The sequence below is a fragment of the Cupressus sempervirens genome, chromosome 1 (assembly GCF_028749045.1).
Source record: "Cupressus sempervirens isolate cs-2001-9-10 chromosome 1, ASM2874904v1, whole genome shotgun sequence".
Lineage (NCBI taxonomy): Eukaryota > Viridiplantae > Streptophyta > Pinopsida > Cupressales > Cupressaceae > Cupressus > Cupressus sempervirens.
In genome coordinates this window covers 858,272,671-858,287,508 of record NC_143118.1, presented here as the reverse complement: position 1 = coordinate 858,287,508, position 14,838 = coordinate 858,272,671, and the positions used below count along the sequence as shown (strand labels likewise).

At 34.6% G+C, this 14,838-nt stretch overlaps 1 protein-coding gene across 1 annotated transcript in view; it reads right to left on the bottom strand.

Annotated features, from left to right (window-relative positions):
• Positions 1 to 14,838, bottom strand: part of LOC149580544 (uridine kinase-like protein 4) — a 390,089-nt gene that overhangs the window by 121,290 nt on the left and 253,961 nt on the right. The window contains exon 12 of the mRNA XM_089791783.1: positions 12,307 to 12,367. Coding sequence (XP_089647909.1) covers positions 12,307 to 12,367 — 61 coding nt within the window. The remainder of the gene's footprint in view (positions 1 to 12,306; positions 12,368 to 14,838) is intronic.

The following is a 14,838-nucleotide window of genomic DNA, read 5'->3' as shown; positions in this document are numbered from 1 at the left end:
GACGTGATATGACCAACTGTGACTGATCATCAGCAAAGTCAGAGGATGATATAGCCAAGAGTGCAGAATCAACAACAACATCACTAGTCTTTGTGCCCTCCAAGTCAAACATATCACAATGCTCAGCTGCAGTGCCCAACTCAGTTGAACCTGCCTCCAGTGGAAATGGACCAAATATGCCAATAGTAGTGTCGTGGACAAATATATCCTCATCTCCACTACCTCTATCAACCTCAACCATGGACATCCGCGGATCACTAGACACCATAGTCCGTGATTGTACAGAATCTGGTAAAGACTAAAGTCGCTCTAACTCCATCGTCACCTTAGCCAAATGAAACTGTGACTCCTCGAAAGCCAACTGTGTACTCTCAAGAATCTCAAAAGTCACCTCGAGCTGCTGAGTAAGCTCACTCACCTCATCTTCCTTGGCCAATAATGCATCGTATGCTGTACTCCCCCACTCCATAAGATAATCTCTGTCGGCTACCAACTGCATATAATTTTGTCTCAGAATCCAGATAGCCTCCCATTAAGAGTGGATCTCTGTCAAGGAAAGATAATTGCCTCCTTGCTCATCACTAGTCGAAGAACCCCATCCATAAATTGCTAACAACTGATGAGCAGCATCGAAATGCCCGCAAGTGATAGAAATGTCTCGCTCGCCAACTCTCAGCTGACTAGACACATGATTGTGCTGACTGGTCGAACTTCTATACTCTATCCTTGGTACACTGTCCAAAGGAGTAACCTCGGAATAGCTATCATCTGTAATACTCAGATCCTGGGACTCTTCTGTAGACTCTATCATATCTGAGAGATCATCAACCCATTCCAACAAGAATGGTCGACTGGATATATGAACAATGCCCAACACAGGTGTGTAAAAACTAAATCCAGCATCAAACAAGTTGCTGACATGGATGAGAACTACACCTGGCAAACTACTAATCAAGTCCATGATGGTGCAATAGATACTACTACCAAGGAATGATAGATATCTCTGGTCAAAACGATCCCAAGTACTAAGATAAGGATCCCAACATCTAATCCATGAACGGAAACCAGCTGGCAATTCAAGTAAACTTCTCACCTGAGTAATGTGAATAATACCAACTGACTTCACGCACCTGTCTACAATGTTTGAATCCGGAGTGTGAATGCTAGACATACTCATATCATCATCATGTGACTCCACTATAAAAGAAAACTGAGTCCCTACTATACGCGCTAACTCCCGAACTAAAATCACCTCAAGACAAAGCTCGTAAACGTGTCTCTCAGAATCCTGGAGAGCCAACTGAGTACACACCAAGGAATTTCGAGTATCCTCCAGCTCATGAAAAAGCCAGTCAACCTCCTTCTCCTCCTTCTTCACTGCATCTTCCTTGATCTGTTGTAAGTCGTCACAAGAAGAACCTGTTGTGACTCTTTTCTGTCTCTCCTCTATCTCATGTGAAGAAGCATCCAACTGTGCTTGATACTCATTTTCTGCAAAGTCCTGAATGCTCACTTTCTGATCAACTGTACTATCCTCAAACATGATAGTATCCTCAACTGTTGTAACTTCATCTAGCCCAACTGTACTGGAGTCACTATCTGTGTCAATCGCACAATCTGGTGTGCCTGTGATATCACCTTCTAGCTCAACCTGCACAACGTCTGTAACCCCCTCTACCTGTGAAGATGATGCAAATAAACCATTACCTGAAGATGTGCTAATGTCTCCCTGTATTGAATCAGCATGTCTATTAAACTCCTCATACAAATTTCTACCTGTCATAGGGAAGGTACGATCCTTAGGCCTATCAAAACGTTCAATCAGTCTCTCCTTAAACTCCACATAGGAACTAATGTGTGCATGACCCATAGTGACCATACCATGATGCCACCACTTGTGTGCTAACCCATCCAGGTGAATTGCTGCATACTTAATAGCTTCTTCCTCAGGCATAGGGTTCATTTGAAAATATGTGTCAAGCTTTTGAACCCAAGCTCTTGCTGTAGACTTCCCCGAGCCATCATAATATGGTAACTGAAGTTTCCCTACTTTCTTCCGTAGTTCATAGCTCTGGTTCTTGTCATGTCCACGTGGCATATGCTTCATCCGCACATCTATATACTCCTTAAAGGTAATTGCAGCTATAAAATCTGGACCTCCGGCTTCCCAATCTCTCCTCAGCTGGTCATGTATGTCAGTGATCTGGGGCTCTGGTATGGGCTGCTTTGGAGCTCTAGGAGGAAATGTTGGAACCATGGGCCTCGAACTCACTGTCCTAGTTTGCTGGGGTGCATGACCGAAATTGTTCTCAACTTGTTCGCCTCCATTATGTGCCCCATCCTGATTATTACCATTCTGATTATTTCCTCCAACCACATTAGCATTCAACCCCATTTGACGAGCCATCACCTACATCATAAGCTCAAATCTCTGACTCTGTTCCTATGCTCTTTGCTCTGTTGATCGCTGTCCATGTGCTAAGGTGTCTAATAATTGTAAGAATCTTTCCTTTCCCTGATCTGGACCGGCATTCATTTTGTCAAACATTTTTCTCTCTCTGGCTAATCCAAATTCCCTATAAGACCTCCACAGGATGGCAGGACTTATAGCTCTGATACCACTGTAATGACCCCAACAAGTTATAACTTCTTCAAACACCAAAAATCTTTATACTTCAGTTGTTTGACATTTCGTCAAACACTTTGCAAGCAAGCTCTGATACCACTGTAATAACCCTCCTCAAATCTGCTCTCAAAGATGCTGATTGAAAGGTCAAACAATTTTGTCAAACAATTCACATGCAAGAGACATATGACTGATATAGTATTTCAGCTTGCTTTAAATGACTTTTTTCCAATTTGCATCAATGAGAATCTAGTGATAGAAGATTACAATGAACTACACAATGACCTAACATGAGTGTGCTCCTAACTTTGACAATATTCAATGCATATATTATGATCTAAGCATGAGAAAAGAACACCTACAGCCAACTGGCATTTTTGCAAACAGTTGGTATGCAAACTATCTAGTTGATAAATAATGAGATTGAATTGCTTAAATGACACCAGCAACTATTATCTTTTTGATTGCAATCAAATTTCTAATACAATGCTCATGAAATATGGCCAGAACTTTGGCATTTACATGGATTACCAAAATGACAATGCTGGTATAATGCACACTTACAGCTGAAACTTATAATACCCTAAAAAAAACAATACTAACAAGGGAACCTGGTTGTAGATGTCTGTAATAATTTTCCTTCAATGCTGCCCCTTCTGCTTTACTTTTTCGAACTGCTTTTTCGGCCTGCTTTTTCAGTTCTGCTTTTTCCGCTTGCTTTTTCGATTCCGCTTTTTCCGCCTGCTTTTTCAGTTCCGCTTTTTCCGCTTACTTTTTCGATTCCGCTTTTCTGCTTGCTTTTTCGGTTTCGCTTTTTCGGACTGGTTTTTCGTTTTTGCTTTTTCGGATTGCTACCATGTTGAATCTCAAGACCATATCTTTCAATGGTGTCAAGATTTTCAACTTGAAGGGATTTCGTCCTTCAAACTATTGAGACATAACCTCCAGAAAATTCTCCAATTTCTTTGATATTTCCAACCATGCTTAAAAGAAGCTCTTCCATTTCTTTTATAGTGTTCTCACAAGAGCTTCATCCTTCGTTTTCTCAATGTGGGATAAAACGTAACTCCCTTTATGTAACTTATGTCTCCAATGTGTCATAAAATAAAAGGAACTCTTTTAATTTAAATATTTTCCACAAACTATAGTCTATGTATTAATAAAGTTAAATATTTAAATTTAACTTTATAAAATAGCTTTATCAATGCAAAACAAATCTCATCAATGATAAACAAGTCTTCTTGCCGATTTTAAGCAATTACCATCAACATACCGCTGCCACTGGATGTCCATCCATGCCCAAGATGACTTACTATAAATAGTAAGTATGCCCAAAGTTGCCTCAAAACCCCTCAGAAAGACCTGCAACTAAAACTATCTAGGCCAAATGGCCTCTAAGCCCTTTTGATGTCCTGGTTAGCCTACGAGACCGTGGGGAAATAGGCTAACGACAACATCATGCTATGAATGCTAAAAAGGGGACATTATATATTGATATGATTCGACATTGTTGAATGTATAATGTTGAATTCAATGTTTATATTTCTTCTCTTCTTTTCTATGTTGTGGTAGTAAGAGAAATAATTCTGGATGTTGTCCAAATATGGTTATGTTTGTAAACAATAGTAATATATACATATAATCCAACGACTTCTCCTTATCGTGGTACTATGAAATAGGTATACTAATAATAACTAGAGGGATGCAAGTTGAATATTATATGTTCTATGTTGGTACTATCATTGCCATGTCATTGTTTATGGCCCGCTTATGATAATGCCCTCCACTGAATATGTCATGTTTGAATGTCTTTCTTTCCTCTTTGTTGACTACATGTATTTCTTATGACATGGGTGTTGATGACATGCAGATATACTCAATGTTGGATTTTGATGAAAATGAAAAATGTCCACTATTAGGGTTGCATATATTTCTTATGTATTTATATCAATGCTCGTAGAAGCTACTAACATCTAAATCTCCCACTTGAAAACCGGATAAAGGAAATCTGGAATACCTCTGTTGTATATGTGCTTCTTTCTATTCTTAATGATTTGTATCCTTGTTGCCTTGTCCCTTATATATATATATATATATATATATATATATATATATATATATATATATATATATATATATATATATATATCTTTCCTTCTGATTTTCATCCTGTTACTGAAATTCTATTCATTTTTATTGGGCATATATTAATGTTGTCGCTTCTTGGTTGGGAGAGTGTCAACATGCGGTCTCAGTGTGATGGTGATGGAAGATGTCTATGTTTTAGAGCCTCCTCAGATGGCTTTCAACCTTCAAAATTCTCGGCCAGATTCTTCACTGTCCAATTGGATGACTCTTGATCAAGGCCGCTATGATGTATGTCAGGTGATGAAGGCGCTGCTAGAGATTTGGACGAAGTCACTGTAATGTCCCTATCTCCCTTTCTTTGCTCGCTATCTGAATGTCATTGCCATCAACACTCCCAGTGGCCTTTGGTCTTCTTTCCCTTCAAACGATCTCTGCTTATTCCTCTTCTCGATGCTTCAATCTTCTCCGATTCTTCCTGCATGACGACCATCCCTTCTATCTTTTTCACCTCCCCTATTGTGAGCAAGTTAAGACTATTTTATTCTCCTCTTAAGGGTTGTGACTAGGCTTGCGTCACGACTCTCCACATTGATTAATGTTTATTAGTTTTCATTTGCCTAGGTTACTAAATATTTCTTATATGTTATTATTAGTTTTATTTTTAACAATGATATTGTTCAATTTATAGATTAATCGACAATAATGAAAACATACGTTCAATTTATTATTGATTGTTTATATATATATTTTGTTATTAAATTGATATTTAATTAATATATTTTTGAATATAAATATTATTTATTATATATATAATAATTAGTTTTATCAAACTAATTATCATTTATCTTTCATTTATTATATTGATCAATATATATTATATGTTACTAATTCTATTATTATGTTTATAAAATATAATAATATAATATATTATAATTTATTATTCTATATTCTATTATTAAAACTTATAAATATGGGAACATGATAGTCCAGCCTTCCTCAAATTGCTTTTCCTTAAGCAATGCAAATCTTTAGTGATATGTGCCTCAATATCCAATCTAACAATCCTAAAATGACAATTTCAATGTGAGATTATGACATATTCACAGATATAAGCTTATCATTTTTGAAAGATATTTCATCATATTATTCAAAAATATAAATAAAATAATTCAAATAAAACTTATCTTGATTTGTTGTAGCACTTGTGATTCTCCTTTTGGTAGGTATTGCTTTCTTTCTGGATAAGTGAGCCATCAAAAGATGTAGTCTTTGTCTTATTTCCTTAAGAAGTAAAACATTCTTTTGAATAACCTCTTACCCTCAACACTCACTAAGAATGCTCTTGATCCAATCTTGACAGAATGTTCTTGATCTTAACACTTGCTAAGAATGTTCATGATGCTCAATACTCCTTAAGGATGTCCTTACATTTTGACACTCATAATAATGGCCCTGATACTTGGTACTCACTAAGAAGATATATGCTATGATATATGAAACCATAGAGCATACAAAATATATAATTAGTGTATGAAGACACCATGCAAACACAGTATACACATTGATGCATGAAGACACGATGCAGACATGATGCATACACATGTTAGAAATCTTTGGTGGATTCCTTCCTCTAATTATCATTTTTGTGCTATCAGAGTTAGTGGCAACTAACTCCTTGACAAATAAACCTACATCATATGTTAGTACTCCAAAACCATGATAAGAACTTTGCAAGTCATTTACTTATAAGATCTTAATTCCTAATTTAAAAACTACTTAAGGAGAAGTTGTGATCAAATGCTTAGCTCTTGCGGGAATGCTTCCTCGGGCTCTAATTAATAGAACAACTCTCCACTAAGCACCATCTTCTCATGATGCTTCTCTTTAAGACCTTATGGATAATCAATTTTGATATATCCATCCTTCCTAAGAGGGAGTTCATCCTCATCCTAAGCCTTATGGATACCCACTCTAGGTGTATCCATCCTTACATATGCATATGATTTTCCTTAACAGTATGCAATGTCCTTCAGAGAATACTTGATTCCGTGCCTCACTTCCTTAAGAGTATGCAATTATAGAATATCTTGTGAAGTCATTCAAAGAGGTTAGCTCTCTGCTTTAATTCCTTCTAGGAACTATTATGCTTTATTTTCCTCTTATTAGTGGCTACTTGGAGTAGTCTATTTCTTCTTCATCTCGATCTCAACAAATTCAATATTCTGCAAGTACCCAACCATCAAGTAAGTAAAGGTTAGAAACTGAATAAAGATATAACCATACTGATTTACCTTCTCCCATACTTCATCAGATACCCTTTTAACGGACAATTGCCTATCAAACAAACATTGAAAATGCCCAAAGAATGCATCCTGGACTCTTTTGTAATGGTACTTACTATTAGTCAGAGTAATCTTATCATAATATTTCCAAGCTGGAATTTGAAGACGATCTCCTTTGGTTGAAAGTTCAGAAAAAGATCCCATGGCAGCAGCAATACAAACAAGGTAAGAATTCATGTAGAAATGTGTTGAAGTCCCTACATTGAGCAACTACTAACAAAATGTAGTGCTGACTAGTTCTGCCCAAAAGATATGTTCCTTATTATCCATGATCTGGAAAATAAACTTATACATCCATGGTTCAAAATCATTGGAATCTTTGAGACCACATATCTTGCTAAGAAGGATAATAAGGTCTTTATATTCCGGCTTGAAATTAGATCTGTGAATGGTTTTTGGCCATCTTGAGAAGTTGTTTCTCTTGGAATCCAATCAATATAAATTTACATACTTCTGATAATTTCCCTTATTCTCATTCCATATCTCCAAAGATGACTCTTTAGTCAGATCCATGCACACTACACTCTATGGCACTTTGAAAATCTTCTCAATAATCTCTGGGTCAAGGCTTATAATAACATTACCATCAACATCCTTGATCATCTTTGACTTTGGACTGAAACGTTATGCACATCCAAGAACAAACTCTGGTTCCAAGGAAGCCATGGGAAACGCGGACACCAAGTAGATATTACTCCTTTTGATGCGTTTCATTTCATTACTAACATGAGTTTCTACCCTTCACAGGAAATCAATCATGTCCACATGTTCGATCTTTGTATCTGACACACTGTCTAGAATGGACGTGACACGAGATTGAGTTGCATGAGCCAACTCTTTATCAAATTGGGATTTCATTTTCCCTTTAGATTTTGATGGTGAGGGTATCTCTTGTGCTTGCATTGCAACACAAATTCCAAAATGTGAACACATCATCACAGGACATTGCTATAAAGGTTGATTTGGAGTATGGTTCAGACACTTCAAGGATCCAATGAGATGATATCAAAAAGAGACGCCATGCATATGTAGAAGATGGAAAAAGGTTGATGGAGAAAGAGAAAACATGTAGTGAGAATGAAAAGTGAGGAATATGCTTTGAGACATGAAAGTGGAATGCATGAGAAAATGTGTCAACGCGTTCTCAAGATGTCATTGCACGGAAAGTGGATTACATGTAAATGCAACATGTAATGAGGAACGAAAAGTGAGATGACATGTAAATGTGGATGAAAGATGATCTTACATGTAATTGCATGTGAAAAATGAGATGAAATGCGTTATGACATAGAAAGCGAAATTACATGTATTTGCCCATGAAGTGTAATTGCATATGAAAGGAATGGATGCAATATGCCTTCAGAAAGTGAGGCAAAGTGAGCTCTTATAGATGTCTCTGAGGAAAGGTGAAGTCCAAGTACATGAGAATGCATGCAGATGACATTTTTTGACCTTTTAGAAGTGACTTCTAGTAAAAAAGGGGTTCTCAAGATGCAATTACATGTAAAGGAATTCCATGTAATCATGACATGCGATTGGGTGCGGAGAGTGAGATGCGTGAAAGTGGAAATGGAGAATGAGATTACATGTACGTGCGGTTGATGGATGGAAATACATGTAATTGCATGTGAAGCATTATGACATGGAATGATGGAGTTTGAATGAAATGATGCTCTTGTTCTTGGGAAAGAACTTGCAACTTCTTCAAAATAAAGAAAAACCAAAACGCAAACAAGCAAAACACAAAAGAAAAATGCACCTTTGGAAAAAGACTCAAACATGTCAACAAGCAAGCTACTTCAACATGCAAATTCGAATTTGGAGTTTGGGAAAAAACCAAAAATATGGAAGTGAAACAGTTCATCACTTTTAAAGGGAAAATATAATTTTCATAGCATCTAAATAAACAAGTGTGAAGCATCAAGCCAAAATATGCATAAAATCAACAAGATAAGCATGAATTTAATTAGCAAGAAGGAAAATGTCCACTTGATGATTGTGTGCCAAGAATGAAGGAGAAAGAAACTCCAATGTTGAAAAATTCTCTAACAAACTTGGACCTCTTGAACCTTGCAATGATGATTTTGAAATGAGCATCTAATGAGGCATTTTTGGATAAGAATGCCCAAAACGTGCCCTAAAACCTCTCTAAATTCCAGCGTTTTTATTCAATACAAGATAATGGGACATTTTTCACCAAAAACGTGGTTTCAAACTACCATTACATGAGCCGTCTTTGGCATTGAAAGATAAAAATGTGTTTTCCAATAACAAAGATATGGATTAAAACTCCAAACACCTCTCCTTGGCCCCAAAACATGACCAAAACTCCTTCAAATCTGAAAGTTTTTTCAAAAAAGTGGGTCCAAAAGGGCATGGATAATAATGTTTTTTGCAAAGTGATTCAACATTTTTGGCATGGGAAAGCTTGGATTTGCAAAAACATCCCTAGAGGAGAAGATTTGAAGACATTTCATGGAGAAATCTGAGATTTCTATGCAAAAACGTGTTCTTGGGAAGAACACGGATGGATGCTTTTGGCCCTTAGAAGAAAACGGGTGTTTAAGAAGGAATTACATGCATGAGAAGTCCAAACACACTTTTAGAGTGCTATTACATGTTTAAAAATATGCATTTGGCCTTTCCAAGTCAAAACGCACTCTTGGAGTGCATATACACATTTTAAAAATATGCATCTTGAGCAAAATCGGGTTCTCAAGATGCATAAGCATATTTTAAAACATGCAATATGTGCTTTCCGATGTTGGACGCACTCTTGGAGTGCATATGCATATATTAATATATGCTTTATGTGTAGCTCATTCTTGGGAGGTCATTGCATATTTTGAAAAAGAGGTATTTTCATGCCTCTAGTTCAAAAGCTCACTCTCTAGATGCATTTACATATTTTAAAAATATGCAATTGGGTCTAGAGAATGAGATGCATAACTTAAGTGACTTAAATAAGCACATGGCAATTTATTTTTTGATATAATATTACTTAAATGGGCCATAAATAACATTTACACTATCATATTAAAAATATAATGTGCAAATATCATTTTAAAAGTAATATTTGCTAGAGCATTTGGTATAAAAATAAAAAATTAAATCAAACTATATAGTTGATATAGTCACTTAAGTGAAAAATTAAAAAGTAACTCAACTTAAAAATATAACATAAAGTGCACTATAGTTACTTTAAGTGAAAAATCAAAATGATAAAGTAACTTAGAAACATAACATAAAATGAATTTATGTTATATTTTTCAAAAAGTGAATGTCAACTTAAAAATCTAACATGATATTTTTAATTAATGCAATTGCACCCAAAGAGTCCACTTTTTGGGTACTAAAATGGTCATATCTTTTGATTGCCAACTCCGATTAAACCCTAAGATATATCGAATCGAAGGGAAAATCGAAAGCAGTGATTTTAGCAAAACCAAAAGACTAAAAAAAAAAAAAACACACACTCAAGAATGAAGAAAAAAATGTTGAAGGCTTCAAAAATCAAGTATAGGCTCGACAAACAAAAAAACTAAAAAGACTTGACGAAAGCCTTCATTAAAAGAGTTCGTTGCGTGAATTGGAGTTGATCGATCGATCAACATTAACCAATTGAATAACAAATTCAACTCATAGAAATGTGAAACTAGTTTGATAAAGTTTCATATTGTTACCTACATTTTGTGGTGACAAAATGCAGGGCAACATGTCATCTCAACGTTTGGAACTTTGACTAGGCATAGACAGAAAAGGGAAATGGAAGGAATATAGGAAATAACATGGGAATTGAGATTTAAGTGAACTTTGCAATTTCAAAAAGCTAAGAAACTTGACCAAAAATCAAGAATGGGGAGTGCGAGGATGGGGAAGAGGATAAGTCTAGACATGGAAAAGGAATGGAAGTCTGAATAAGCATCTCGAGTTTGCAAAAAGTGAAACAAGGAAGTAAGATAGGTTGTATGAATTGGAGGTCAATAGGAAGAAGAGAATTGGTAGAAGTTTAGAAAAATCTCGCAAGATTGCAAATGACACGAAGCTTAAGTAGAAGTAAGGAATAAGAGAATAAATAGACGTAAAAGTGGATGAGTTGTCAAGAGTTGGAAGGGATGCAAAAGAAGAAGAAAATAGATCCATGGGTCTATACAAGGTCCCTCAAAATCTTGTAAACTGATGGAACTAATATGAATAAAAGAAGGAAGCCTATAGACTTATTAGGTTTTTTATCTAGCACCAGTGGTAATGATAAGAGGTCGAACAACTAAAAGAAGTCTAGTAGTACACTGCAACTCAACAATTCCACCAAATTTGAATGATATTACCAAAACCCTCCCAAATTTAATTTTTTAAAGATCTTCACAGTTTCTGGTGTCTAATAGAAATATGGGAGATGACGAAGAACAACATTTAGGAAATTTATAAAAAGAGAAGACCGATTTGTAGCTTTCTTAAATCAATTCTAGATAGGTGAAATAAGGCCAATGCAAAAAGGGGCTTGAATAGAAGAATGCTATGCATCGTCAAAAATTGAGAATCATTTCAGCTAGCGCATTGTTAACAAATTGGCTATATCCTAATGTTTTCCAATTGGGATATTACATATGCTATATTTTTCAACCTCAATATTTCTCAAATATAATGATATGATTCAAAAAATTCTTTCTTAAATGCTACTATTTTATGCTATAATGTATTCTAAAATTCATATGTTCGTAAATTGGATACTAAAGAATGAAAATGCCTTATACATATATTCTTATAAAGATAGTCCTAATAAAAAATAAAAAAATTCAAATAAGATTCAAGATGATAACACTTAGCATAACAACGCATTAAAAAAAAATGCACATTTGGAAGAAAAATCTAGGAGACCTACATAATTCTGTTTTTGTTGAGAATTTCACATGTAATAAATAGTTAGCTATAAGATTACAAGATCCACCAGAGATATTTTCACTTTGCATCAACCTAGTCTTCTTCAATGTCACTCTCAAGTGATAAAACAAAGGAAAAGCCAATAATATATAGTGACCAAATCAACTTGTGCTAGATTTTGATGTCATATGGAATAATTGATTATATCTAGCAAAACATCTAAAGAGCTTCATCCACATGTAGATGAAAAATAATCATACATTTCATCACTATGATAACAAACTTTCAGAGTTTCAAATTTTTGCAACATCATATGAACGATGATATAAAGGGGGAAATCAAGTTAAACAAATTTCATATACAATTTACCTGCGGATTATTGACACACAACATACTTTTTCACAGAACTCAACTCCAGCATATGGTGATCCTGCATTATAATGTGTTTACATCAAAATACTGCACTGATTGAATAAATAGTATCCCATAATGCTTATTCATACTTTTTCACAGAACTCAACTCTAGCATGTGGTGATCCTGCATTATAATGTGTTTACATCAAAATACTACACTAATTGAATAAATAGTATCCCATAATGCTTATGCTTGAAATTTTTGATCAGATTAATAGAATGACAAATTAAACAAGGAAACACAACAATTACCTTGGGAAAACCTTCAACCTTGATGGTGAAAAAAATGAGCAAAAATCTCTCTTTTATTGTTTATAACTTTGTTGTCCTCAATTTTGGCTTCACAAAATTGGGGCAACCCCACACAATTTTCTTATGGATTCGTAGGCGTATCCTCTTTGTTTTAATGTGCCAATAAGGTGTCATGGAACAATTCATTATCCCTGAATTGTACTCTATGTGATCCTATGTCTGTATTATTTTTGAAAGTTTCTGTTGACTTAAATCCCAAATTATTTGCTAGTAAGAGTTTTTCTTCTTTGACTGCAAATACTCAATTTATGATAAACTTTCGCGTCCTTTCTTTTTTTTTCTTTGTGTTTTAAATTGTTTTTAATCTTGTTTTTGGCTTAGGTGAATAGCTCTTGGAATTCCACTCATTTTGAGCTAACTTAGGTAGAAATTGGACTTGTCTAGCTCAAGTTATAAAGGAAAAAGTGGGGTTTTTAAGAACAAATGCATATCTTGATTAAAAAACCTCATAAAAGTGGGTTTTTTATTGGTAAAAGCATGGTATAAAATTTTATTTAATATTTAAAGTGGATTATGTGGTCCATTTTCAATTTTCAACTCATTAAGAGTTGATTTGACCATAGTTTTTAATGTTTTATGAAATTAGTCTATTTTTCATGTTACCTTATTGAAAACTATAGGTAAATATTAAATTTAATAACATAAGACATCTTAAATGCATTCGAGCGAGATTTTTATTATTCATTACACATATCAACATGCAAATCACTATATGGAAACCCACTTCCAATAAATTATAAGTCCCAGCATCATTAAAGTGTACTTTTTAAATGCAATAACACATTTTAATGTGTATAATGGATTTTTAATATGCTTTTGCATATGTACAACTTATTAAATCAATATAAGTGGAGATTTTGAATCCATTTACACATGTTGAACATATAAGTTCACTTTAATGTTTTAATGCATTTGAGTAGAGTTTTTCAAACCTATTACTTATGCATTTTTAAATTGCCACTTAAGTGGACTTTTGAGATCAATTTACATGTTATTATAATATGTAAATACATGTTTTCAGCGAATTTTCATTTAAGTAAACCAAAAGTGGTGTTTTTTTGACCCTATTGCATATGTTTTTGGTAAAAGAAAACCCATTTCTATGAGCCAAAACTAGAAGTGGCGAATTTTGACCTCATTACACATGTTTTAAATGCTAAAAGAACATGTATATGCATTGAAAAACCCTGTTTTTCACTTCAAGATTATATATGGTGATTATTCATGCAATAACATGTAGTTTTAAACATGTTTTTCACTTCTAAAAATGCGTTTAGGAAAGAGTGGTAATTATAGACCCATTTGCATATTATTTAAACATGCAAATGGCTTCTAAAACCCCATATTTATGGCTTGTAGTGCATTAAAATTCAAAGTGGCAATTTTTCAAGCCAGTACATATGTTTTGAACATGCAACTGCAACCGAAAAGTGCATTTTACTTCATAATATGAGGCATTTTGATCAAGCACCTCAAAGTGGCAATTTCTAGCCCAAAAACATGTGTTTTTGGCTCTCAAAGATTCACCTTTTTGGGTGTTTTTCTCCAAAAACGGATTATAATGCTTCTTTAGTTGTTAGATTTTGATTATGATGCTTCTTCAGTTGTTTTCGCAAGATGACTGAATCATTATTATTATTCATCTAAATACGCTGAGGTTGCTATTTTTGTTAGTGTTGTTGGTCGGTCACCTCAGTATCATAGCTCGTTGGAATTGGGACGAAAAGTTTTAAAATGTGGGAACAAGAAACAATGGTCTTGCATGTTAGAATATTAAGTTATGGTGGAGAAGGTCATTTTTGGAGCCAAAAGCAATTAATAAATTATATTAATGACACTTTATTATATTTTAATATTGTGTGGAGAAAGCTTCTTAAGTGGAATTCTTTGGGGAAACTGATGCCATTTGGAGATTATAAACATGACATTTGATGAGAAAAACATCCAATTATTTGATTAGCTTATCTTTCTTTGTTGTCTTTGTGACACTTCTGAAGTTCTGATTTTTGTGCCCTTGCTTTAATATAAGTGTTTGGATCTACAATTGAAGTATGGTAGATTCAATTCTGAGATTGCTTCGCAAATTGTGCAGAGGTATATGATTTGTCATTTCTCTTATTGTATTAACTATTGCTAAGGAGAAGTTTAATTTTTCTTGCTGCTGGAGGTTGTTCT